The sequence below is a fragment of the Oncorhynchus keta genome, chromosome 34 (assembly GCF_023373465.1).
Source record: "Oncorhynchus keta strain PuntledgeMale-10-30-2019 chromosome 34, Oket_V2, whole genome shotgun sequence".
NCBI lineage: Eukaryota > Metazoa > Chordata > Actinopteri > Salmoniformes > Salmonidae > Oncorhynchus > Oncorhynchus keta.
In genome coordinates this window covers 77501449-77528590 of record NC_068454.1, presented here as the reverse complement: position 1 = coordinate 77528590, position 27142 = coordinate 77501449, and the positions used below count along the sequence as shown (strand labels likewise).

The window sequence follows — 27142 nt, the reverse complement described above, 5'->3', positions numbered from 1 at the left end:
CTCTCAAATTTCTCCCACTATTTTTAAGAACTATAATATAAGTAGAAATACACACAAAAATGTATGTTTTAATATGCAGTAATTTGCACAATCATTATATACAGTACCTGTCAAAAGTTTGGACACCTACTAATTTCAGTGTTTTTCTTTATTTTTACTATTTTCTACATTGTCAAATAACACTGAAGACATCAAAACTATGAAATAACACGTATGGAATCATGTAGTAACCAAAAAAGTGTTAAACAAATCTAAATATATTTTATATTTGAGATTCTTCAAAGTAGCCACCCTTTGCTTTAATGGCAGCTTTGCACACTCTTGGCATTCTCTCAACTGGCTTCTTGAGGTTGTCACCTGGAATGCATTTCAATTAACAGGTGTACCTTGTTAAAAGTTAATTTATGGAATTTCTTTCCTTCTTAATGCGTTTGAGCCAATCAGTTGTGGTGTGACAAGTTAGGGGTGGTACTTGGTAAAATACTAAGTCCATATTATGGCAAGAACAACTCAAATAAACAAAGAGAAATGACAGTCCATCATTACTTTAAAACATGAAGGTCAGTCAATCCGGGAAAATGTCAATAACTTTGAAAGTTTCTTCAAGTGCAGTCGCAAAAACCATCAAGCGCTATGGCTCTCATTGGCAACTAACTTCACCTCAGATTGCACCTCACAGTTCAAGTAACAGATACATCTCAACATCAACTGTTCAGAAGAGACTGCGTGAATCAGGCCTTCAGGCTCAAATTACTGTAACGAAACCACTACTAAAGGACACCAATAAGAAGAGACTTGCTTGGACCAAGAAACCCAAGCAATGGACATTAGACTGGTGGAAATCTGTCCTTTGGTCTGATGAGTCCAGATTTTAGATTTTTGTTTCCAACCACCGTGTCTTTGTAAGAATTTAAGGCAAACTTAACCAGCATGGCTACCACAGCATTCAGCAGCGATACACCATCCCATCTGGTTTGCGCTTAGTGGGACTATCATTTGTTTTTCAACAGGAAAATGACCCAACACACCTCCAGGCTGTGTAAGTTATTTGACCAAGAAGGAGAGTGATGGAGTGCTGCATCAGATGACCTGGTCAAAACACAATCACCCAACCTCAACCCAATTGACATGGTTTGCGATGAGTTGGACTACAGAGTGAAGGAAAAGCAGCTAACAAGTGCTCACCATATGTGGGAACTCCTTCAAGACTGTTGGAAAAGCATTCCAGGTGAAGCTGGTTGAGAGAATGCCAAGAGTGTGCATATCTGTTATCAAGGCAAAGGGTGGCCACTTTGAAGAATCTAAAATCTATATTTCATCATTTGTCATAATAAAGAAAAACCCTTGAATGAGTAGGTGTGTCCAAACGTTTGAGTGGTAGTGCACATACGAGGTAAAAATCATAAAAACAAAGCCTCGTGCCAGTGGATTTTACAAGTCTGCAGAATTCACCAAAAGTCTTCTGAAAGGGATCAAATAACTGCAAAAACAACAATTTTGTTTTAATAATGAGTTACTAGCTTGTTAGTGAAGAAGCCCCCTGCTGATGTGGTAGTGTACAACACAATGATATGTTGAGGGACTGAGATCTCATTATGCAAGGGTTTTTACGTTGCGTGTCACCCGAAGACCTAGAACTGTTGTTTTACACCAATTGAAGTCTCTTGGCTGACAGCCACTCATTGTAAAAAAAGCATGTGAGAGGGAACTGGCAAAGGACACAAGTTTTTTTCTCTCTACTCTTTTTCTTCTCCCATCTTTCTTTGATTTAATGATTCTCCACAAGATGGTGCCAGTTGGGAAAAAGGATGAATGCCACACCAATATTTCAGTTTCAGCTCAAGCAGTTATTTTATTTGAATATCTCTGTACAATGTGTTAACAAACTATTGAAACTGTTATAATAAGTTAGACATAAAATTGTGGATAGTGTTCTTATCATAATTCCCTTTGATTAATATAAAAAAACAGATACTAATTACTTATTATGTTTTACATAATGTATCTGAATAAATTATTAATTTAAAACTGACCCATGAAGTGGCTTTTTGTTCTTTATTGTGAAGGATGGATTTCAATCAAGTCAGCACCTGGACACAAACATATCCCTCAGTCAGTCTCTGTCACTACTCACTCATTCACACTTGTTTTCTTTCCCTTTCTCTCTGTCTGTCCAAATACAGTAGTAGGTGCATGCAGAGGAGGCTGGTATAGGAGGAGCTATAGCAAGGGCTCATTGTAATGGCTGGAAAGGTATTAATGGAACAGTGTCAAACATATGGAAATCATGTTTGACTCCGTTCCATTTAATCCATTCCAGCCATTACAATGAGCCCACCCTCCTATACCTCCTCCCACCAGCCTCCTATACTGAGATACAGTATATTTCACTACAGCTGTATGGTCTCTCCCACTACCTCCCATCTTCTCCTCCACTGCTCTCTCACTGGCTAAGGGGCCTCTCCCCTCCTCTGACAGCGGTCATCAGATGGCTCTTGTAGGTCTTGCTGAGTCCCGTCATCCAGAACTTGAGCAGCCTGACGTTGTCCTCCTCCCCAGGCCCCGTGGCACCCAGCAGGGCCAACACCTTCTGGGTGTCCTCCCTCCCACGCCCATCTACCTTGGAGAACTTAAACAGCACCTTCACTTTACTAAGGAATTGAAAGGGTAGGGGGGTTAAGGGGAGGAGGGGTATGGATAGAAGTGGGAAGGAGAGGAGTTATTGGAATTTCCCAATGATTCTGGACTACATTAAGCATTCCACATCATCCTGTACTGCACAGCCAATGTAACCAGGCTGGGGCTTTGGGGGGTTTCATAGGGGGACTTGTTTGACTCTTTAATGCCCCACTATCTACAGTTGCATACCTACATACGTCTGTTTAGAAAAAGCCAAAGAAATGAAACTTCAAAGTTGAGGGAAATTCCCTGCTCATCAGAGGGGTTGTTGTTACTCACTTCATCCACTCCTCCTTCAGACACAGCAGACAGTGAGAGACCACGTCCACTGACAGGTTCTCATTGGACAACGCCACCTCGATCTTATTCAACAACGTGGGACCTGAGAGGGGTGGGGGGAAGAGAGAGAAGGATAGAGCGCAAGGGAGGGGGAGTGATAGGGGTGAAGAGAGACAGGGAGAGAGCACGAGAGATGCAGGTCAATAGATTGAAACTGTAAAGTTAATGGGGGGAAATTTCACATGACTAATTGCATCTCTTTGACCTTTGCCATGATTGTTAGCAACTAGAGGTGCCTTGAAGAAGACATGTATAATGTATACCTTCATGTTGATGATGTATATAGTATATTGTCCAGATGGGGTCTATCCTCACCTTTATCTGTAGGCTGTGAGTTGGTACTGCTGATGTTGAAATGATAGAGTGAAAGGATGTCTTCACCACAAGCAGCAGAGTACAGAGAACCCCTCTCCAGACTGACCACATCCACCAACACTGAGAACTCTGGGAAGGGACACAGCAAGATGGACATATTTTATGGGTATTTTAGGATTCAAAACCTTTTATTTGTTATTGGTTCTGTTCGCACTTATAACTAATCATATGTAATAGCGATTATAAGCAGACCTCCAAATAAAGCAGTAACCACAGTGATGCATTCTGGGTTTGTGTACCTGAGGAGCTGACGTGTGTGGGGATGGGCACGTCAGGGCTGAGGCCCAGGAAGTTACATCGGTATGCTTCCTCATACTGGGCGCTGTACGTCACAGAGCGGACACAGCCCACCGGGAGCAAGGCCTGATGGGATATATACCAAACCATGTGATTAGCAAAGAATGTTAGGAGGAATATTCTTTAAAGGGGGATACAATGAGTAAACTTTTGATTGGATGACCTTCAACATGGTGAATGCTGAATGGATGAGCCCAGGGTCAGCTCCTCTCAATATGACCTGATTTCCCATGAGCACGTGCCATGCTAGCTGGCGGAAATCAGTGGTCCCGAGCACCTGTGTACCAATCAGATAACAGATATCACCACAAGGAAACAGACAAGACATGCATTCACAAAATAAGAGGATATTGGTTTCCCTCTATAACCAATTGGCTCACAAAGTTGTTTATTTTGAAACCAAGTGGTTAACAGAATTAAGTATGGCGTATGATGTGCTAGAAATGAAAGTGTTCATAATGTGGTATGGAGAAAGGCACACCAATGTTTACCTGTCTTAAATGTCTCAAGGACCTGAACTTTGGACCAGGATACCCCTCTGCTTTCCCCTCGTCAAACAAGAAGTCTCTGTACAGCTCGCTCTCCGAATGGTGGCACTGGGGTCTAGACCCGCCCCCTTCTGCTCCTTCCCAGCAACTCATTTCCTCCTCTTGCTCTGAGAAGACAACAGGACATTGTTAAAAAGACATACAAAACACCTAATATCGGGACTTATTCCAAGATATATATACTGTTATTTTATTTAAATTGATTTAGAGTCAGGATAGTGAACAAAGTAACAATTGCAACTATTTTCCTGATTGGAAGTATTCAAGTGTCATAGTGACTTGCAATATCAAAGCTGAACACGGGGGAGCAATGGAAACATTTTTGGCCCAAGAATGGTAATCGGAATGGAATTTGTTTGATATGGTTGAGTGAGTCACATCGTAGCTCTCTGTCCTCGTGGTCTAACCGTGTTAAACACACGTTTACTGTAGACACAGACTCCTGTTCCACTCTGGGCAAACACATGACTTCTCATGATAATGCTGTCAGGAATGCTTTACCCTGATATCAGATCACACCCTTTTTATTCACTTCTTTTAACTTGAGCCATATGGGATAATATGTCTCTCTGACTAGTGTTAAACTGGTCTCACGGTGTCTTCCACCTCTAGAGTTATCATGTCTGTCTCTCTATGAGCACCAGTGCGTACCTGTCTGTCTCTCTATGAGCACCAGTGCATACCTGTCTGTCTCTCTAGGAGCACCAGTGCGTACCTGTCTGTCTCTCTAGGAGCACCAGTGCGTACCTGTCTGTCTCTCTAGGAGCACCAGTGCGTACCTGTCTGTCTCTCTATGAGCACCAGTCTGTCTCTTTATGAGCACCAGTGCGTACCTGTCTGTCTCTCTATGAGCACCAGCGCGTACCTGTCTTTCTCACTATGAGCACCAGTGCGTACCTGTCTGTCTCTCTATGAGCACCAGCGCGTACCTGTCTGTCTCTCTATGAGCACCAGTGCGTACCAGTCTGTCTCTCTATGAATACCAGTGCGTACCTGTCTGTCTCTCTAGGAGCACCAGTGCGTACCTGTCTGTCTCTCTAGGAGCACCAGTGCGTACCTGTCTGTCTCTCTATGAGCACCAGTCTGTCTCTTTATGAGCACCAGTGCGTACCTGTCTGTCTCTCTATGAGCACCAGCGCGTACCTGTCTTTCTCACTATGAGCACCAGTGCGTACCTGTCTGTCTCTCTATGAGCACCAGCGCGTACCTGTCTGTCTTTCTATGAGCACCAGTGCGTACCAGTCTGTCTCTCTATGAATACCAGTGCGTACCTGTCTGTCCCTCTATGAGCACCAGTGCGTACCTGTCTATCTCTCTATGAGCACCAGTGCGTACCTGTCTGTCTCACTATGAGCACCAGTGCGTACCTGTCTGTCTCTCTATGAGCACCAGTGCGTACCTGTCTGTCTCTCTATGAGCACCAGTGCGTACCTGTCTGTCTCTCTATGAATACCAGTGCATACCTGTCTGTCTCTCTATGAGCACCAGTGCGTACCGGTCTGTCTGTTCTCCCCTCGCTCTATGCGCACCAGTGCGTACCTGTCTGTCTCTCTATAAGAACCAGTGTGTCCTCTGTGGGAGCTCCCTCCAGCAGCTTCTCTGTCAGACGACTACCACAGGCCTTCAGTAACCTGCAGTAGAAGAGAAAACACAATAGAGTGTATCAAACAACTGGGATAGACAGAACACTGCCCGACCACCCCTGATGTTGACTGTATGTCTGCTATTGTTTAGATTAGTAACCTTAGTGATCGTTAGCGACAGATAGCCGTCTCACCAGCTGAAGGAGGAGTGTAGGCTGGCCCAGAGGTTGGTGTGCTGGGTGAGGGAGGGCAGGGAGCGGGCTGCGTTACCACTCCTCTGGTGGGGGAAGACAGCAGGAGAGAACACGCTGTTCATCCTCACCGCCCTCTGAGGACACACACACTGCTCACTGTCAAACACCTGTAGAGGATAGGGGGAGAAATAAGAGGGAGAGAAGTCAAACATTCTGTCTGGTAGTAAGAGTTAGTGTTCATGTTTATTTGTCTTATGTTTTATGTTCACGTTATGAATAGTAGTTGTGTTTTAATGTGTGTATATATCTATGTCCCATTAATTTCACATGGTGTGTTAGTTTGTGTGTGTGTCCTTACCTTCAGTGCTGTGCTCTGTAGACTCTGTATCGTGAGTCTGAGGTGGCGCAGCAGGAAGGGCCAGGAGTTGATGAGGTAGATCCTGTCCATGGCTACCATGACGATACTGTACCACCGCTGAAAGCCCCGGGCCAGGCTGTCCTTGATGAAGAACGTGTGAGAGAACACAAAACCATGCTGCTCATCCCCAAAGAAGATAGGACCCTCACGACCTGGACACACCTAGAGGCAGGGAGGGAGAGAGGCAGATGAGAAAGGGGGGGTACTGAGGGGAGAACAGATATTAGGAACAGAGCAAATGGAATGGCATCAAACACCTGGAAATCATGTTTGATGTATTTGATACCATTCCACTGATTCCGCTCCAGTCATTACCACAAGCTCGTTCTCCCCAATTAAGGTGCCACCAACCTCCTGTGATGTCTATCTATCTATCTATCTATCTATCTATCAGGGGTAGATCACACAGTAGCTCGCAGCCCCCCAATGAGTAGCACCCCAAACAATTCTGAAAGTACATGCAATTTTCACGTGTTCCACCGCAAACAAATCTCACAAGTAGACTCAGACACAGCAAGCTCCCAGCTACCATCTAATCAACGCAACACTGACATTATCCCACCACTGGTTAGTCACTAGGGCCTAAAGTCATGTTATACCCTAAAGGTGCAGGTGAACATTTGTCTCATCTGTGATATTTTGGTTAAAATAATGAAATTAAACAATTTACTAGTAATACATTTATTGTTTTACAAACATTAAAAAGCATGTAATCTGTTTGAGTGTTTTTTAAATTAATATAATTATTGATTACAAAAAACACAAGGAAGGGGTAACATTAAAGTATCAGAACATGAAGGACAAACAATACAGCATCAAGACACTATCAAACATGTTTCAGTCTTTCTGCAACAGAGCCATCCTTATGTGTGAGGGTGCGTGTGCATGATAGTGATATAAAATAGGTCATAGTTTCCTTTTTCATGATCACAATCTTGTGAAACCCGATCCTTCCAAGATCCCCCCCCACAGTTCCCCAATAGCTGTCCCTCAACCATTCGAGACCCCTCAGGCAATCCGGCATTAGTTGTAAAAACACTGCCACTTAGTGTCATTCAAATGTACTTTCATTATGTTTTATTTAGACTTTTTTTCCCCTTTATCTTTTGACCATCTTTCTCTCTCTCACACAGCAACTCCACTGCCACTTGTCTCCAATTCCACATACCAACCCTCAGCCCATCCCATCAATCTCTGCTGGCCACCCACTTCGTGTTTCTATGCAACACATATCTTTCAACTGTGCTATGATGTTTAACGTACAATTTCAATCTATTCAAGCCTTCTTGTTTTTCGGAACCTGAAGTCCCTGTAGAATTTAGTACAGACACGGTGTTATGGAGCTGTCTCGGAATAGCTGTCCATTTATAAAGAGTTTGTCCACAATGATAAAGACATGCCTACCATCCATCCTTTATTGTCTTTGTACCAGATACAGTATCTTACGATGTTCGTTTATCTCCTTTGGAAATTGGTCATTGAGACCGAATTTGGTCCCTTTATCTCCCTTCCTCTGCTTTTGATCAGCTCCTTTTGTTGGTAGTATTCACATTTTGCGATGATCGGTCGGGGACCCTTGGTCTTGTCGCTCCGAGCTCCAAGCCTGTGTACTCGGTGGAAAGCCACCTTGTTTACAGTCTCTATAGGAAGTTTCAATGCGGATTACATTCTCTGATCGGGCCCTCTGGATTATTAGATGCGTCCTCAGGAATCCCAGAAAAAAAATGATTTTCACACATGCTACGACTTTGTATGGCTAATAGCGTCTCCATCACCCTGTTTTTCCTGAGTAGACAATCAATGTTGGAATCGTGTATTTTTGGCTGTGAGTGTCTTGTTTGCTCTTTGGAGCTTGAGAATTTCACTCTGGCTGAACTCCAACCCCCCTCCTCACACAACTTGTCCAGTGTTGCATGGATTCCAGCCCTGCTACCTCCTCACACAACTTGTCCAGTGTTGCATGGATTCCAGCCAGAGCATTTAGCCTCTACCTCAATGGTAAGTAAATCGTCCATGTCTGTAGATGAATCTGTTTTTATTTTTTGTCGGGTTAAAGTTATTTGTGAGGTGGTCGGATCTTTCCACGAAGGGGTATGTTGTTCCTCCATAGCGTAAAGCTGTTGGTACTCGTCGATTTCCCTCAGGATCTGCTTGGTATCCAGATTGGCTCTATACTGCAAACAGTTGTTTTTTACGAAAAGATAATGAGTCTTTCCCACGACGACGACAGGTGTCTGTAATACAGCCAGTTAGCACTCGCGGAATCCCCGCAACAAAAAAAGGAACACAAACTTGCAGTCCCAGCCGTAAAGGCTAACCACGTTGTGGAATCCTTAGTAACAAAACTTTAGGTCAGATTAAAATCCATTTAATGAAACAACAAACCGAGTGTAGACAGTACAGTGTCCTGTCGCACGCTCTCTTTTTGAGTGTAATTTTAGTGGGGTGAAAATATTTTGTCTGGTAAAAATTCTGTGTGGCTGGTAGATTTTTTTTATCTACCTGCCACAGTGGCTGGTGGCCCAAAAAGTAAATGCTATGCCCTGTTGGCTTAAAAAGTAAATGTTATGCCCCGTTGGTTTAAAAAGTCAATGTTATGCCCCGTTGGTTTAAAAAGTCAATGCTATGCCCCGTTGGTTTAAAAAGTCAATGCTATGCCCTGTTGGTTTAAAAAGTAAATGTTATGCCCTGTTGGTTTAAAAAGTCAATGTTATGCCCCGTTGGTTTAAAAAGTCAATGCTATGCCCCGTTGGTTTAAAAAGTAAATGTTATGCCCTGTTGGTTTAAAAAGTCAATGTTATGCCCTGTTGGTTTAAAAAGTCAATGTTATGCCCAGTTGGTTTAAAAAGTCAATGTTATGCCCCGTTGGTTTAAAAAGTCAATGTTATGCCCCGTTGGTTTAAAAAGTCAATGCCATGCCCCGTTGGTTTAAAAAGTCAATGCTATGCCCCGTTGGTTTAAAAAGTCAATGCTATGCCCTGTTGGTTTAAAAACCCAATGTTATGCCCTGTTGGTTTAAAAAGTCAATGTTATGCCCTGTTGGTTTAAAAAGTCAATGTTATGCCCTGTTGGTTTAAAAAGTCAATGTTATGCCCAGTTGGTTTAAAAAGTCAATGCTATGCCCCGTTGGTTTAAAAAGTCAATGCTATGCCCCGTTGGTTTAAAAAGTCAATGCTATGCCCCGTTGGTTTAAAAAGTCAATGCTATGCCCTGTTGGCTTAAAAAGTAAATGCTATGCCCTGTTGGTTTAAAAAGTCAATGCTATGCCCTGTTGGCTTAAAAAGTAAATGTTATGCCCTGTTGGTTTAAAAAGTAAATGTTATGCCCTGTTGGTTTAAAAAGTAAATGTTATGCCCTGTTGGTTTAAAAAGTAAATGTTATGCCCTGTTGGTTTAAAAACCCAATGTTATACCCTGTTGGTTTAAAAAGTAAATGTTATGCCCTGTTGGTTTAAAAACCCAATGTTATGCCCCGTTGGTTTAAAAAGTCAATGCTATGCCCCGTTGGTTTAAAAAGTCAATGCTATGCCCTGTTGGTTTAAAAACCCAATGTTATGCCCTGTTGGTTTAAAAAGTCAATGTTATGCCCTGTTGGTTTAAAAAGTCAATGTTATGCCCTGTTGGTTTAAAAAGTCAATGTTATGCCCAGTTGGTTTAAAAAGTCAATGCTATGCCCCGTTGGTTTAAAAAGTCAATGCTATGCCCCGTTGGTTTAAAAAGTCAATGCTATGCCCTGTTGGCTTAAAAAGTCAATGCTATGCCCTGTTGGTTTAAAAAGTAAATGTTATGCCCTGTTGGTTTAAAAACCCAATGTTATGCCCTGTTGGTTTAAAAAGTCAATGTTATGCCCTGTTGGTTTAAAAAGTCAATGTTATGCCCTGTTGGTTTAAAAAGTCAATGTTATGCCCTGTTGGTTTAAAAAGTCAATGTTATGCCCTGTTGGTTTAAAAAGTCAATGTTATGCCCAGTTGGTTTAAAAAGTCAATGCTATGCCCCGTTGGTTTAAAAAGTCAATGCTATGCCCCGTTGGTTTAAAAAGTCAATGCTATGCCCTGTTGGCTTAAAAAGTCAATGCTATGCCCTGTTGGTTTAAAAAGTCAATGTTATGCCCTGTTGGTTTAAAAAGTAAATGTTATGCCCCGTTGGTTTAAAAAGTCAATGCTATGCCCCGTTGGTTTAAAAAGTCAATGCTATGCCCCGTTGGTTTAAAAAGTCAATGCTATGCCCTGTTGATTTAAAAACCCAATGTTAAAAAGTAAATGCTATGCCCTGTTGGTTTAAAAAGTCAATGTAAATGTTATGCCCTGTTGGTTTAAAAAGTAAATGTTATGCCCTGTTGGTTTAAAAACCCAATGTTATGCCCTGTTGGTTTAAAAAGTAAATGTTATGCCCCGTTGGTTTAAAAAGTCAATGCTATGCCCCGTTGGTTTAAAAAGTAAATGTTATGCCCTGTTGGTTTAAAAAGTCAATGCTATGCCCTGTTAAAAAGTAAATGTTATGCCCTGTTGGTTTAAAAAGTCAATGCTATGCCCTGTTGGTTTAAAAAGTCAATGTTATGCCCTGTTGGTTTAAAAAGTAAATGTTATGCCCCGTTGGTTTAAAAAGTCAATGCTATGCCCCGTTGGTTTAAAAAGTCAATGCTATGCCCCGTTGGTTTAAAAAGTCAATGCTATGCCCTGTTGGCTTAAAAAGTAAATGCTATGCCCTGTTGGTTTAAAAAGTAAATGTTATGCCCTGTTGGTTTAAAAAGTAAATGTTATGCCCTGTTGGTTTAAAAACCCAATGTTATACCCTGTTGGTTTAAAAAGTCAATGTTATGCCCTGTTGGTTTAAAAAGTCAATGCTATGCCCCGTTGGTTTAAAAAGTCAATGCTATGCCCCGTTGGTTTAAAAAGTCAATGCTATGCCCTGTTGGTTTAAAAAGTCAATGCTATGCCCTGTTGGTTTAAAAAGTCAATGCTATGCCCTGTTGGTTTAAAAAGTCAATGCTATGCCCTGTTAAAAAGTAAATGTTATGCCCTGTTGGTTTAAAAAGTCAATGCTATGCCCTGTTGGTTTAAAAAGTCAATGTTATGCCCTGTTGGTTTAAAAAGTCAATGTTATGCCCTGTTGGTTTAAAAAGTCAATGTTATGCCCCGTTGGTTTAAAAAGTCAATGTTATGCCCCGTTGGTTTAAAAAGTCAATGTTATGCCCCGTTGGTTTAAAAAGTCAATGTTATGCCCTGTTGGTTTAAAAACCCAATGTTATGCCCTGTTGGTTTAAAAAGTCAATGTTATGCCCTGTTGGTTTAAAAAGTCAATGCTATGCCCCGTTGGTTTAAAAAGTCAATGCTATGCCCCGTTGGTTTAAAAAGTCAATGCTATGCCCTGTTGGTTTAAAAAGTCAATGCTATGCCCTGTTGGTTTAAAAAGTCAATGCTATGCCCTGTTGGTTTAAAAAGTCAATGCTATGCCCTGTTGGTTTAAAAAGTAAATGTTATGCCCTGTTGGTTTAAAAAGTCAATGCTATGTATGCCCTGTTAAAAAGTAAATGTTATGCCCTGTTGGTTTAAAAAGTAAATGCTATGCCCTGTTGGTTTAAAAAGTCAATGTTATGCCCTGTTGGTTTAAAAAGTCAATGTTATGCCCTGTTGGTTTAAAAAGTCAATGTTATGCCCTGTTGGTTTAAAAAGTAAATGCTATGCCCCGTTGGTTTAAAAAGTCAATGCTATGCCCCGTTGGTTTAAAAAGTCAATGCTATGCCCCGTTGGTTTAAAAAGTCAATGCTATGCCCTGTTGGTTTAAAAAGTAAATGTTATGCCCTGTTGGTTTAAAAAGTCAATGCTATGCCCCGTTGGTTTAAAAAGTCAATGCTATGCCCCGTTGGTTTAAAAAGTCAATGCTATGCCCCGTTGGTTTAAAAAGTCAATGCTATGCCCCGTTGGTTTAAAAAGTCAATGCTATGCCCTGTTGGCTTAAAAAGTAAATGCTATGCCCTGTTGGTTTAAAAAGTAAATGCTATGCCCTGTTGGTTTAAAAAGTCAATGTTATGCCCCGTTGGTTTAAAAAGTCAATGCTATGCCCCGTTGGTTTAAAAAGTCAATGCTATGCCCCGTTGGTTTAAAAAGTCAATGCTATGCCCCGTTGGTTTAAAAAGTCAATGCTATGCCCCGTTGGTTTAAAAAGTCAATGCTATGCCCCGTTGGTTTAAAAAGTCAATGCTATGCCCCGTTGGTTTAAAAAGTCAATGCTATGCCCCGTTGGTTTAAAAAGTCAATGCTATGCCCCGTTGGTTTAAAAAGTCAATGCTATGCCCCGTTGGTTTAAAAAGTCAATGCTATGCCCTGTTGGCTTAAAAAGTAAATGCTATGCCCTGTTGGTTTAAAAAGTAAATGCTATGCCCTGTTGGTTTAAAAACCCAATGTTATACCCTGTTGGTTTAAAAAGTAAATGTTATACCCTGTTGGTTTAAAAAGTCAATGCTATGCCCTGTTGGTTTAAAAAGTAAATGTTATGCCCTGTTGGTTTAAAAAGTCAATGCTATGCCCTGTTAAAAAGTAAATGTTATGCCCTGTTGGTTTAAAAAGTCAATGCTATGCCCTGTTGGTTTAAAAAGTCAATGTTATGCCCTGTTGGTTTAAAAAGTCAATGTTATGCCCTGTTGGTTTAAAAAGTCAATGTTATGCCCTGTTGGTTTAAAAAGTCAATGCTATGCCCTGTTGGTTTAAAAAGTAAATGTTATGCCCTGTTGGTTTAAAAAGTCAATGCTATGTATGCCCTGTTAAAAAGTAAATGTTATGCCCTGTTGGTTTAAAAAGTCAATGCTATGAGCTGTTGGTTTAAAAAGTCAATGTTATGCCCTGTTGGTTTAAAAAGTCAATGTTATGCCCTGTTGGTTTAAAAAGTCAATGTTATGCCCCGTTGGTTTAAAAAGTCAATGCTATGCCCCGTTGGTTTAAAAAGTCAATGCTATGCCCCGTTGGTTTAAAAAGTCAATGCTATGCCCTGTTGGTTTAAAAAGTCAATGCTATGCCCCGTTGGTTTAAAAAGTCAATGCTATGCCCCGTTGGTTTAAAAAGTCAATGCTATGCCCTGTTGGTTTAAAAAGTCAATGCTATGCCCTGTTGGTTTAAAAAGTCAATGCTATGCCCTGTTGGTTTAAAAACCCAATGTTATACCCTGTTGGTTTAAAAAGTCAATGTTATGCCCTGTTGGTTTAAAAAGTAAATGTTATGCCCTGTTGGTTTAACAAGTAAATGTTATGCCCTGTTGGTTTAACAAGTAAATGTTATGCCCTGTTGGTTTAAAAAGTAAATGTTATGCCCTGTTGGTTTAAAAAGCCACACCCAATAGCTGCCAATTAATTTCCAGCAATATTGCACCTGTCTGTCTGTGTGGTGCACACATTTGTTAATCACTCCGTGTGTAGCCAGTTGATGTGATAACCATCTCCTGGGTTGATAGACACTTCCCCCAAAACCTTCTCAATTAAATGTTAACTGAAAAGTAGGCTTACCTGGCAGAAGTATATCATGAGTAAGTTTTTCATTTGTATCTATTATTTGGTTATTTGCAAACTTTGCCATGAAATGAGCAGCAGCAGCGCAGAACCATCGCTAGACCGGCACATTCCGCACTCCCTAGATGCACGATTAAAAGGGCCAGAGGCGCAAGGTGGAACTACACTCCAAAATAATTCGTTTTTTTGTTTTCTTCCAGACCCCCCCCAAAAAGTGTCTTCTGCTGTGATTTAAGCATTGACATGGACTCAGCACATCCAATTTCATTGTTTCTCTATGAACAATTGTAATTTTCAGAGTGAAAATTCAAACTGAGAACATAATTTGGGAATATACAGTTGAAGGTCAGAAGTTAACATACACCTTAGCCAAATACATTTAAACTCAGTTTTTCACAATTCCTGGCATTTAATTGTAGTAAAAAAATTGTGTTGTAGGTCAGTTAGGATCACCACTTTATTTTAAGAAGGTGAAATGTCACAATAATAGTAGAGAGAATTATTTATTTCAGATTTGATTTCTTTCATCACATTCCCAGTGGGTCAGAAATTTACATACAATTAATATTTGGTAGCATTGCCTTTAAATAGATTAACTTGGGTCAAATGTTTCAGGTAGCCTTCCAAGCGTCCCACAATAAGTTTGGTGAATTTTGTCCCATTCCTCCTGACAGAGCTGGTGTAACTGAGTCAGGTTTGTAGGCCTCCTTGTTCGCATACGCTTTTTCAGTTCTGCCCGCAAATTTTCTATGGGATTGAGGTCAGGGCTTTGTGATGGCCACTCCAATACCTTGACTTCGCTGTCCTTAAGCCATTTTGCTACAACTTTGGAAGTATGCTTGGGGTCATTGTTCATTTGGAACACCCATCTGCAACCAAGCTTTCAACTTCCTGACTGAAGTCTTGAGATGTTGCCTTAATATAGCCACATCATTTTCCTACCTCATGATGCCATCAATTATGTGAAGTGCACCAGTCCCTCCTGCAGCAAAGCACCCCCACAACATGATGCTGCCACCCCCGTGCTTCACAGTTAGGATGGTGTTCTTTGGCTTGCAAGTCTCCCCCTTTTTCCTCCAAACATAACAATGGATATTATGGCCAAACAGTTTTGGAGCAGTGGCTTCTTCCTTGCTGAGCGGCCTTTCAGATTATGTCGATATAGGACTCGTTTTACTGTGGACATTAATACTTTTGTACCTGTTTCCTCCAGCATCTTCACAAGGTCCTTTGCTGTTGTTCTGGGATTGATTTGCACTTTTTGCCCCAAAGTATGTTAATCTCTAGGGACAGAACGCATCTCCTTCCTGAGAGGTATGACTACTGCATGGTCCCATGGTGTTTATACTTGCCTACTATTGTTTGTACAGATGAACGTGGTACCTTAAGGTGTTTGAAATTGCTCCCAAGGATGAACCAGACTTGTGGAGGTCTACAATTTTTTTTCTGAGGTCTTAGCTGATTGCTTTTGATTTTCCCATGATGTCAAGCAGAGGCACTGAGTTTGAAGGTAGGCCTTGAAATTCATCCACAGGTACACCTCCAATTGACACAAATGATGTCATTTAGCCTATCAGAAGCTTCTAAAGCCATGACATAATTTTCTGAAATTTTCCAAGCTGTTTAAAGGCACAGTCAACTTAGTGTATGTAAACTTCTGACCCACTGGAATTGTGATATAGTGAATTATAAGTGAAATAATCTGTCTGTAAACAATTGTTGTAAAAATTACTTGTGTCATGCAAAGTAGATGTCCTAACTGACATGCCAAAACTATAGTTTCTAAACAAGAAATTTGTGGAGCCGTTGAAAAACTAGTTTTAATGACTCCAACATAAGTGTATGTAAACTTCCGACTTCAACTGTATATAAAATATTTTATAGGGCCCCCCTTAGAGTTGTTTAACCATTATTTTACCAGGTATACTGACAGAAAACATAGTGTACAATAGAAAGTAGCGCACTAAGGACCCGGGGAAGAGTTGCAGGGGAGAGAAGAAGAATGAGCCTATTTGAAAGCTTGAAAAAAACATTTACATTTTTTTTTAAAGTAGCTCTCACGCTAGAAAAGGTTGGAGACCCCTGATATATATTGTCACATACACCGGATTGCTGCAGTGAAATGTCTTGTTTTATAGGGTCAACCATAGTACAGCACCCCTGGAGAAAATTAGGGTTAAATGCCTTGCTAAAGGGCACATTGACAGATTTTTTACCTTGTCGGCTTGGGTATTGGAACCAGCAACCTTTTCGTTACAGCCCTAATGCTCTAACCGCTAGGTTACCTGCCGCCCTTAACTAAAGGCTTGTGTATTGACAAACAGTCTTAATGCAAGACAAATGGCAACACGCACGCACGCTCACACATACACGAACACACAGGTGGTTACCTCACAGCTGAGGCTCCGTACACAGGCCTGGCGGACCACACTGAAGAGCTGGGGTTGTCTGGGGTGTTGGTGGCTGAGGAACCGGATGCCTGTCTCACTGTCCACACTGACGAAGCCAGGATGAGACGCTGGGAGAGACCGGCAGCCCTGACAAAGAGATGGAGAGAGACAGGGAGTGAATGAGAGAGAGAGTGAGTGAGTAAGAGACAGTGAGAGAGAGTGAGTGAGTGAGAAAGAGGGAGAGAAAACGAGATGGCCAGAAAGAATAGTTATTAGACAAAACAAATGAGTCAATGTCCTTTCTATTCTGTCCATTCAGCCCTTCACTCATATCACACACATCTCCCACTCACCTCGCACATGTCTCCTCTCTGTGTAGCTGAGCTGTTTGCCCTCATGGTGAGTCCCTCTCCCTCTCTGTCCGACTCTCTGTCCCCGGGTATGGGGGCGCCAGCCTGGGAGGGTGTGGGGGACGGGGGGTGCAGAGCCTCGGTGCAGAACAAGGTACGGGGGCCATGGAGCTCACAGAAATGACAGAGAGCTACCAGAGCATTCATCTGAAGGGGGAGAGAACAGGGCCGGCCCACCCGTTAGGCAGGATCAGGCGGCAGCCTTCAGTTGCAGATTGACGAGGGCGGCATTTTCCAAGCTAAACTGACCAAGAAGTACCAACAACACGCTAACCTTCAGATTTCAGTGTATTAGTGGGGTTTGAAAAAAACACCCCGTGTCCCTTGCCGCTATTACTGAATTTCCTGGAATGGCACAAGGTTGGTATTTAAAAAAACATTGTAAATAAGAATTTGTTCTTAACCGACTTGCCTAGTTAAATAATAAAATAAGTCTAGAGCAACTTGCAGTAGTGAGTGCATATATTTACATATTTGTTCATACTGGTCCCCCGTGGGAATCAAAATCACAACCCTGGCGTTGCAAGTACCATGCTCTACCAACTGAGCCAAACGGGATCATACGAAGTTGTGACAATCTGGATACCGCCCAAGCCTACTTACTGTCTAGGAGTTTCACCCATTGAGCTAAATTGTCATGATAATCAGTGGCTTCATGTTTGTACCCATACATTTTTGACGAGATGATCATAGCGAAAAATAAAATACTTCTGCATTTCCCGCTGTGTAAACATATTGATTCTCATTTCATATAGGCTCAGGACTTCTGATAAAGTTGGGTAGTTGATATTCAGAGCTTAAAGAAACAAAATTATAAGTCACAGGAATCAGAATTAATAAAGCCAATGCAATTGCCTGTTTTACAAAAGGTAGGCCTACCACATGGATGGGCATTCTTAAAATGTAATGGGGGCCTAAACTGTAGACCTCAGTAAGCACGGGCCAATGTCTTTTGAATGTCTTCTTTGGGTGCTGTTCATACCGGCATCTTTAAAAAAATATTTTTTTAGGACCAGCCTTGATTTCAACATCCATGGACCAAAACAAATCTGAACCAAACAGACATCTATATTTGGTCCGGTCCAGGCTTGATTTCAACCTCCACAGACATATGGTCCAGACCAGCCTATATTTGGCCCGAACATAAACATCTACAATTGGTTTAGATTAGATCCGGTCCGGACCCAAACATTTTACCAGACCAAATCTGTACCAATCATAGACATATGTTTCACAAGTTTGGTCAATAAAAAAAAGTACAGTACAGTACAATACAGCAGAGCACAGTATAGGAAAGTATAGTTCAGTACAGTACAATACAGCAGAGCACAGTATAGGAAAGTATAGTTCAGTACAGTACAGTACAATACAGCAGAGCACAATATAGGAAAGTATAGTTCAGTACAGTACAGTACAATACAGCAGAGCACAGTATAGGAAAGTATAGTTCAGTACAGTACAGTACAATACAGCAGAGCACAGTATAGGAAAGTATAGTTCAGTACAGTACAGTACAGTACAATACAGCAGAGCACAGTATAGGAAAGTATAGTTCAGTACAGTACAATACAGCAGAGCACAGTATAGGAAAGTATAGTTCAGTACAGTACAGTACAGCAGAGCACAGTATAGGAAAGTATAGTTCAGTACAGTACAGTACAATACAGCAGAGCACAGTATAGGAAAGTATAGTTCAGTACAGTACAGTACAATACAGCAGAGCACAGTATAGGAAAGTATAGTTCAGCACAGTACAGTATGTACTCCACCGAAGACGTCTTTTCACTTTTCATTCCTAACCTAAAATAAACCTAACTTCAACGACAGGAAAATAAATATGTTAGAGGGCTTTTTAACGTAATTTTGTTTACTGGGACCATTCTAGTTTGGCGGGGGTATAGGACGTCGACAATTTGCTTCGCCTGGGCTATAGCTGCAGAACGGCCAGCACCTGCCCCGGGAGAGAACGGACAACACCTGACCCGGGAAGAGATGACTGGTGATCAGAGGTGTGTTATTGCCAATGCTTTGTCTTTGGATTCAGTGTAAACATTGATGATGCATCTCAAATTAAATTGAAAGTTTCCTACAACCTTTCTAAATGGAAACCTATAAGTCAAGCACACTTACCTTGATTTAAGCAGCGTGAACAATCACTGCAACAAATTACAGGTATTCAGATTGCATCAAAACATCACAAAAGACATTAATGTAATGACAAGCTAACCCCTAGCACAGCACGAACAAATGTCTCGAAAATAGATCATTATCATTTTTCTTAAAAGCATGGGAAATAAGTCGCCAATGCACACGCAGGTTCTAATTTCTAATTAATTCACAAAAGTAGTCTTGTTGCTGTATTAGCCTTTGTTTATACTTTTTCACTGCTCTGGTACGCTCGCTCTCTAGGTTAGTGGTAGTCGTCGTCATGTGATGAGGGGAGTCACGCGCTTTGGATCCAGGAGGACCGCACAGATGACTCACAGTTTTGGTATACTCTCTTCGGGAAGAAATTATAACAAACTATCGTCAATTTATAAATGGCCTAGTATAGAAAATATTATAGTATCAATTATTTTGAGGATTTAAATGATTATTTAAACGAAGAGAAGAAAGCCTGTTCTCATCACTGCGGTACATAGACCTACATTTCCCACAAGCCCCCTCAGTACAAACATACCAAAGGTCAAAGTGCACATTTACGGTAGTTTCAGACAGAATCTTTTGTATATCTGTTTATAAGTCAGAGGGTGTACATTCAGGTAACTAACAACAATAATGCATATTTTATACAGTACTACATTATCGTTTTATTAATGTTTAACATTTTGGTGGCATTGTATAACTTGTTATCTTGACTCTTGGGTGTGTTGTAGCTATATCCTCGTTAGGGAAGTCTACCTCTCCGTTTTCCTTCGCTCAGGTATCTACTATAGCTACTTTAGCACAACTTCTAAATATATAGCTACTATATTTACAAAATTATTATTATAATTATTATTATTGCTTAATTGATTGATTTATTAACTGGTTGTCCTTGTATTGCTATGTTAACAGTGAGAAACAAAGTTAACACTTTTGTATAATAATCGTTTACACCCACAGGTTGATTGACAATGGCGTCAGAGGAGACAGGTGTGCCTTTGGACTCAGCTGAGAACCTGGAGGACAGCACAGGAGCATAGAGCTACAGAGGGGCCAAAGACAGAGGTCCCAGCCAGTCCCAGCCAAGATGGACCTCAGGTGACTGCAGGTAATGTTTTGTCATTCAGTTGGATTCTGTGTGAACTGCTGGTACGTGTAGACATGAGATGTCGGCCTAACTAGGGCATATACGCTTCTTTAGAGGCAGAGCAGAAATTACAGTGAAAGAGAATGTTCATATTACACAACACTGAAGTTTATCTAGGTATGATCAAATTATGAAGGACCGTTTGTTAATATCGAGGTACTGAGGAAGTTGGGTGTTCACCAGTCGAGGCTGGTGGGAGGAACTATATGAGGACGGGCTCATTGTAATGGCTTCAATGGAATACATGGAACGGAGTCAAACGTGGTTTTCATATGTGCGATGTGCTTGATATCGTTCCAGCCTTTTCAATGTGACCAGCCTCCTATAGCTCCACTGCCTCCACTGTTGTTCACCCCATCCTCATCTTCTCTAAAGGAAGTCTGGGTTTGCCTGAGTAACGATATGTTCCACAGAAATTCCACACTGTTTGTATCTTAAGCTACACTCGCAATAACATCTGCATGTGACCAATAACATTTGATTTGATTTGTGTTGTTAGGTTCTAATTCTCAGAGTAAATAACTCATCGGACACCATGAAAGCTTAACCAAGTTTATTTCTTCCCAGAGGATCAATACAGCTGCATTAGACAAAACATGATTCCACCAACACAAGTATATATACTCCAATTTAGGCACTCCTCCTTCTCTCTAATCGTTACATCTTTTATGGTTCGACAGGAAGACCTGACCTGACCTCAGCCCCCTTGATGCCTAATCCAAAGATCTCCACCCGTATCCGCTATAGCAATCCTGTGACTTCCTCCTGTCCACCCAACACATTCCAAAGCCATCTGGCTCCTACAGATAACCATTAACTTCTGATGTAAAAACCAGTCTCCATCACTCCTCAGATACTATACTTCTGAGTATAACAGTGTTCCAAGTTTAACCCAGAATCTAACAGTGTATTCATCAGACAGTATGACCTGTTATTACTTTTCTATTATCGCTATATTTTCTTTCTCTCTGCATTGTTGGGAAGGGCCCATAAGTAAACATTTCACTGTTAGTCTACACGTGTTGTTTACCAAGCACGGGACTAATAACATTTGATTTGATATTTGGGAGAAAGCAGTGTTTTTCCCACTTGTTACTCCCCCACTCTCTCTGAAAGCTCCTGGTAGAATTTGTTCTGAAGCACAGATCGAGTATCAGCTCACTGTCTCTAACATCTAAGGAAAACACAGAACTAACCTAGGTCAGTGTCTCGGGCTGAGTTCTTCCTACTTTTGGGAAAGGGAGAAACCAACCAAACTGTCTGTGTACCCCCTCTAGTGTCATTAGGTTGCAAGCCAAGTCAGTCCAGTCCAAATGTTGTCAGTGCCAAGAACGGATGGAATTACACGTGCAATGTTTTATGCACTATCACAGATTCACCTCGTGGGGCATCAATGATCATGAGGAAGGTGAGGGATCAGCCCAGAACTACATGGCAGGACCTGGTCAATGACCTGAAGAGAGCTGGGACCACAGTCTCAAAGAAAACCATTAGTAACACACTACGCTGTCATGGATTAAAATCCTGCAGCGCACGCAAGGTCCCCTTGCTCAAGCCAGCGCATGTCCAGGCCCATCTGAAGTTTGCCAATGACCATCTGGATGATCCAGAGGAGGAATGAGAGAAGGTTATGTGGTCTGATGAGACAAAAATATATTTTTTTGGTCTAAACTACACTCGCCGTGTTTGGAGGAAGAAGAAGGATGAGTACAACCCCAAGAACACCATCCCAACCGGGAAGCATGTAGGTAGAAACATCATTCTTTGGGGATGCTTTTCTGCGAAGGGGACAGGACCGTATTGAGGGGAGGATGGATGGGGCCATGTATTGTGAGATCTTGGCCAACAACCTCCCCTCAGTAAGAGCATTGAAGATGGGTCGTGGCTGGGTCTTCCAGCATGACAATGACCCAAAACACACAGCTAGGGCAACTAAGGAGTGGCTCCATAAGAAGCATCTCAAGGTCTCGGAGTGGCCTAGCCAGTCTCCAGACCTAAACCCAATAGAAAATCTTTGGAGGGAGCTGAAAGTCCATATTGCCCAGCGACAGCCCCGAAACCTGAAGGATCTGGAGAAGGTCTGTATGGAGGAGTGGGCCAAAATCCCTGCTGCAAACCTGGTCAAGAACTACAGGAAACGTGTAATTGCAAACAAAGGTTTCTGTACCAAATATTAAGTTCTGCTTTTCTGATGTATCAAATACTTAAGTCATGAAATAAAATGCAAATTAATTATTTAAAAATCATACAATGTGATTTTCTGGATTTTTGTTTTAGATTCAGTCTTTCACATTTGAAGTGTACCTATGGTAAAAATGACAGACCTCTACATGCTTTGTAAGTAGGAAAACCTGCAAAATCGGCAGTGTATCAAATACTTGTTCTCCCCACTGTATGTTATTTCACATTATATGATCTAGTATACACAGTAATCCTACACCTGTGAAGAAAATGTCAATGTCGCGCAGTGACTACATTTGTGTGTTTTCTAACCTGCATTCTCCTTCTTCAGCTCCTCCACCTCTCTCACTGGCACTCAGTCTGGCCTCCTTTTTTTAACCTGCATTGGCTCCACCTTGTTCTTGTAGAACTGCAGTTCAGTCTTAGTGATCCTCAGCTCCACTCTCTGTTCCACCACCATTTTCCTCAGCTCCACTCTCTGTTCCACCACCATTTTCCGCAGCTCCACTCTCTGTTCCACCACCATGTTCCTCAGCTCCACTCTCTGTTCCACCACCATGTTCCTCAGCTCCACTCTCTGTTCCACCACCATGTTCCTCAGCTCCACTCTCTGTTCCACCACCATCTCTCTCACCTCCTTCAGTTCAGTACAGACTTGGTCAGGTTGGCTGGTCTGGAAGGTTGCGTGTCTGGGGCTCATTTCGGGGTCATCATGACCTTGTTGAGTGAAGTCATTCTCCCTGACTGCTCCAATCTCTCCATGAGCTCATTAACTAATCTAGTCTACTGGGCTCAGTCCCCTACTTTACAGTATATACACACTGGTCTTGGTTGACCAATACATGGGAATTTAAAATGTGTTCTCAATGTAAAACTAGGTAAATCCAAGGACACTGATAACACAGAACACTGGGAAGGACAAACTACCATACAGATATTATATAAGGCCATACAGATATGTTGTTTTGTACTGACTTTGGGTGAGACGGGCTGCTAAATAACTGCCCCCTCGTCTCTCCTCTCTCTCTGATGTTCCAGGCCAGGAAGAGGGAGCAGGTGTCTGTCAGTTCTTCCTGTTGGGAAAGTGTCATTTTGGAAACAGGTGTCGTCGATCTCACAGGTCTGTAGCTAACACGATTACCACCGACCTGTAAAAAAAAAATGGTTATATACCAGAAACTATGACAGGGCAATGGCTAAGTAACATTGCATTTCGACTTTTGATGGTGCCATGTTGGAGACTTATTTCCCTCACTAACGTTAAACATCAGCTATCTGAGCAGCTAACCGATCGCTGCAGCTGTACATAGTCCATCTGTAAATAGCCCACCCAATTTACCTACCTCATCCCCATACTGTTTTTATTTACTTTTCTGCTCTTTTGCACACCGGTATCTCTACTTTCACATCATCTGCTCATTTATCACTCCAGTGTTACTCTGCTAAATTGTAATTACTTCGCTACTATGGCCTATTTATTGCCTACCTCACGCCATTTGCACACCGCATATAGACTTTATTTTTTTCTATTGTGTTATTGACTGTACACTTGTTTACTCCATGTGTAACTCTGTGTTGTTGTTTGCTTTGCTTTATCTTGGCCAGGTCACAGTTGTAAATGAGAACTTGTTCTCAACTAGCTTACCTGGTTAACTAAAGGTAAAATAAAATAAAACTGATGTCTAAACATGCCTTTAACATTCATGCAATTTATTAACAAAAATGAATTAAATTGTCTGATGCATAATGTTTATTCAGCCCTCGAACAACTGAAAATGCCCAGGGGTTAGGGGCTAATATTTACTCAATGTTCAGTATATTTCAGACTTCTAACCACTTGAACAACTAAATAAGACTGAAAGACAGAAATCTTCAAAGCATATAGCTGCCAGCCCTAAACAGATGGCCCTCAGAATTAGAGTCCTCCCTCTCATCACTAATCCTTCTGCCTGGCGACAGTGGAATCTTCAGAGGAAGATATTGTTTTTCCTCCTGTGAGAAGCAGCATCTGTGGTATTGGCTCTGTCTGCCCTCACAGCAAACAGAGCCTCTGAACCAAGTGGTAATCAAGTCATGTAGCACAGTAGAAATATAATAGATAGGTAGTTAATTCCATAGGATAAGGAAGTGAAGAGGTAGAATAGCAGAGTTAAATGAATGTATCTGTTTAGACATCTAGATAAACTTCTTAAAATACATATCTGAAGGTCACTGTCCTATCAGTATGAGGAAGACCTAACAGGTTAGCTCTTACATTGACCAGAGTGATGAATACAATCCCTCTTTCTCCTTCCCTCTTTCTCAGCACTCCAACATTAGACGACCCAGAGGCTGTTATAGACCAGGAAGGAGGGAGAAAAAGAGGGAAAACTCGAGAAGAAAGCAATAGGGAATAAAACAAACCAGCCAAAAGACACAGAGGGAAAAGGTACAATTTCCCTCCATTAAATCTAACTGAACATATGAGAACCCACTAAAACACCAATTTACTGCAAACTAAGTATAACTAACTAACAAATAGTTTCTCCCCTCAGGATCAACCAAGAAGCCCCGCATGCTGATGACGTCATCTCTCGGATCCTGTGGGACCCGTCGGTGGAGCCGGCGGACTTTGTGGTGGGGTATGTGGACCGCTTCCTTGGGGTGCTGGAGCGGCCCTTCTCTGAGTTCAACTGGGACACCGACCCCTGCGATTGTGACAACTCCTCTGAGCTAGCCCTGCCCAGACACAGGATTCAGTACTTCACCCATAGAGGGCGTAGAGTCTGGGACCGCAACAACAGGACTGACAGGGATCCACTGGACAGTGTCTGGCAGCCCCCTTTGGGCAGGAGGAGGAGCAGGATAAGAGAGGGCGAGGAGGAAGCAAGGGCAAGGGAGGGTGGAAGGTAGGGAGAGAGGGCGAGGGATGAAGGTAGGGAGAGAGGGTGAGGGAGGAAGGAAGGAAGGTAGGGAGAGAGGGAGAGGGAGGGGAGAAAGGTAGGGAGAAAGGGCGAGGGAGGTAGGGAGAGTGTGAGGGAAGGAAGGAGAGAATGTGAGGGAGGGAGAGCTAGGAAGGTAGGGAGAGGAAGGTAGGGAGAGGGAGGGAGGTAGGGAGAGGAGGAAGGAAGGGAGGTAGGGAGAGAGAGAGAGAGGGGGAGGAAGGTAGGGAGGGAGGTAGGAATTTCCACAGCTCTAGAACCTGGATTAACATATTGTTCTACTTCACTTTGTTAGTCTATAACATGTTTTTGTCATAATGTTTGGTTAACCTTCAAAATTTGTTTGTTGGCAGGGACAGGGACACAAGAACAACAAGACCAAAAAAAACGACCACCGTGAATCAAGAGAAGAACAAGGTGGCATCATCACTACAGAGGGTGAAGAGTCCCTGATAAAACAGGATGTTGAAAACGAACACATGGAGGAAAGAAATCAGAGCAAGACAAGTATTCAGGTGCCTGAGTCGACCAGACCAGGCACAGGAAGTACTCCACTGAACCAAAAGGAAGCAAGAAGAGAATCAGAACCCTTGGAAGAGGAAGTTGGGAAGGATTCCGTTTTAGTCGTCATAGCAGACCAGATGTCTCTATCCCAGAGTGAAAGCGAGAGCAGGGGGGAGGAAGGTGAGAAGAAGGAAGAATGGAAAGATTACTGGGATGGAGAGAAAGGCCCAGACCTAGCCCAGTGTCCATCTGTGCCTGTGGAGCAGAGAACAGAGAGGGGTGGAGGCCGGCCTTCCAAACGTAAGCCCACCCACTTCATCACCTTCCGGGCCAACACTCCCTCCATCTTCTCCTTCCAGCACCTTCAGGAGGAGCTCACCTCCCTCCTCCCCTCATCCGCCCCTCATTGGTTGCCTTCCTCCTCCCTCCACGTCACCCTCTGTCACCTGGTCCTCCCCGGGCCCAGCTGGGGGGGGTCACTGCCGCTGGGGAGATGCTCCAACGCTTCGCCTACCTGGACCGCAACCCCCCTGTGGCAGTCTCCTTCCCCCTGAAACTGAAGCACTTTGGTGGGAAAGTTCTCTACCTGAGCCCCCAGCCTCAGCCCCACCTCCAGCAGCTAAATGCTGGCCTACAGGAGGCCTTCAGAGAGCAGGGCTGGCTGCACAGGGACTCCTTTAACCCACGCTACCATCTCACCCTGGCCAAGGTGAAGGACCGGGAGGGGGCGAGGGTGTTTGAGGGGGTGGGGGAGCTGAAGGTGGGTAAGGGGGTGAATTTTGGGCGACTGCCTATAAATAGGCTACACCTGTGTAGCATGGGGATGACTGGGGATGGGTTTTATGAGACACTGTGTGGTCAATCTCCGGTGAGATGTAGGTGTGTGTTTGTTTAGGTATGAAGGTGCTATTTTACAAAGCACAGAACCCACATTTCCACACCTCAGTCTCAATCATTTTACATTTAAAGGTGCAATATGCAGAAATCACTCATTCAAATAGTTTGCCTAATTTCAGTTTGTGAACAAACAAGCAATCATTCCTGGTTTTGTGTAGAGAATAATTGTACCATCTAAACCGCTGTAAAATATATTTTCAATAACCAAAATATTGTATTTTCAGCTTTTTGAAGCTGGTGTACAAAACCGGAAGTAAAAGACACAATGATTTGTTGTGTCTTACTTCCATCAGGGTAACTGCATCTCAACCAATCTTTTCTTACTTTGCGTCTACATAGATTTTATAATTGTAATAAGATGAATTTAATATGAATATTTTAATATAATCCAACAGCAACCCACTGATCGCTGCTACGTTGATCATGTAAAATGCCTGCTTTTACAAAGAATTATGACCTTTGGATTTGAATTGCCAAGGACATTAAATATTGAACTTGTAATTTTTGTGAATGTCTGAGTGGTGATATTTCTGTGTAACAGCAGAGGGATGGATGGATGGAGGAAGGATAGAGAGAGAGAAGAGAGAGGGATAGAGAGCTGGATGGAGAGAGGGATG

At 42.3% G+C, this 27142-nt stretch overlaps 1 protein-coding gene, 1 long non-coding RNA gene and 1 pseudogene across 3 annotated transcripts; 2 read left to right on the top strand and 1 right to left on the bottom strand.

The window, feature by feature from the left end:
• Positions 1 to 1826: 1826 nt before the first annotated feature.
• On the bottom strand, positions 1827 to 19236 carry flcn (folliculin). The gene is made up of 13 exons (XM_035761679.2): positions 19108 to 19236; positions 18861 to 18886; positions 16674 to 16877; positions 16321 to 16467; positions 6374 to 6595; positions 6016 to 6182; positions 5778 to 5869; positions 4182 to 4345; positions 3854 to 3967; positions 3633 to 3756; positions 3334 to 3462; positions 2959 to 3061; positions 1827 to 2651 (listed from the first exon to the last, which is right to left on the bottom strand). The coding sequence occupies exons 3-13, from the start codon at positions 16875 to 16877 to the stop codon at positions 2444 to 2446; spliced, it is 1674 nt and encodes a 557-aa protein (XP_035617572.2). The 5' UTR covers positions 18861 to 18886; positions 19108 to 19236; the 3' UTR covers positions 1827 to 2443.
• Positions 19237 to 19287: 51 nt separating this feature from the next.
• LOC118375181 (uncharacterized) lies at positions 19288 to 23235 on the top strand. 2 transcript variants are annotated; one of them, XR_008090857.1, is made up of 5 exons: positions 19288 to 19492; positions 19607 to 19653; positions 19836 to 19973; positions 20703 to 20756; positions 22706 to 23235. It is a non-coding gene; the product is annotated as an uncharacterized LOC118375181 (long non-coding RNA). The 2 variants fall into 2 exon arrangements; XR_004823744.2 differs by having other exon boundaries at positions 19836 to 19983.
• Positions 23236 to 23978: 743 nt separating this feature from the next.
• Positions 23979 to 27030, top strand: LOC118375177 (leukocyte receptor cluster member 9-like; annotated as a pseudogene).
• Positions 27031 to 27142: the final 112 nt, after the last annotated feature.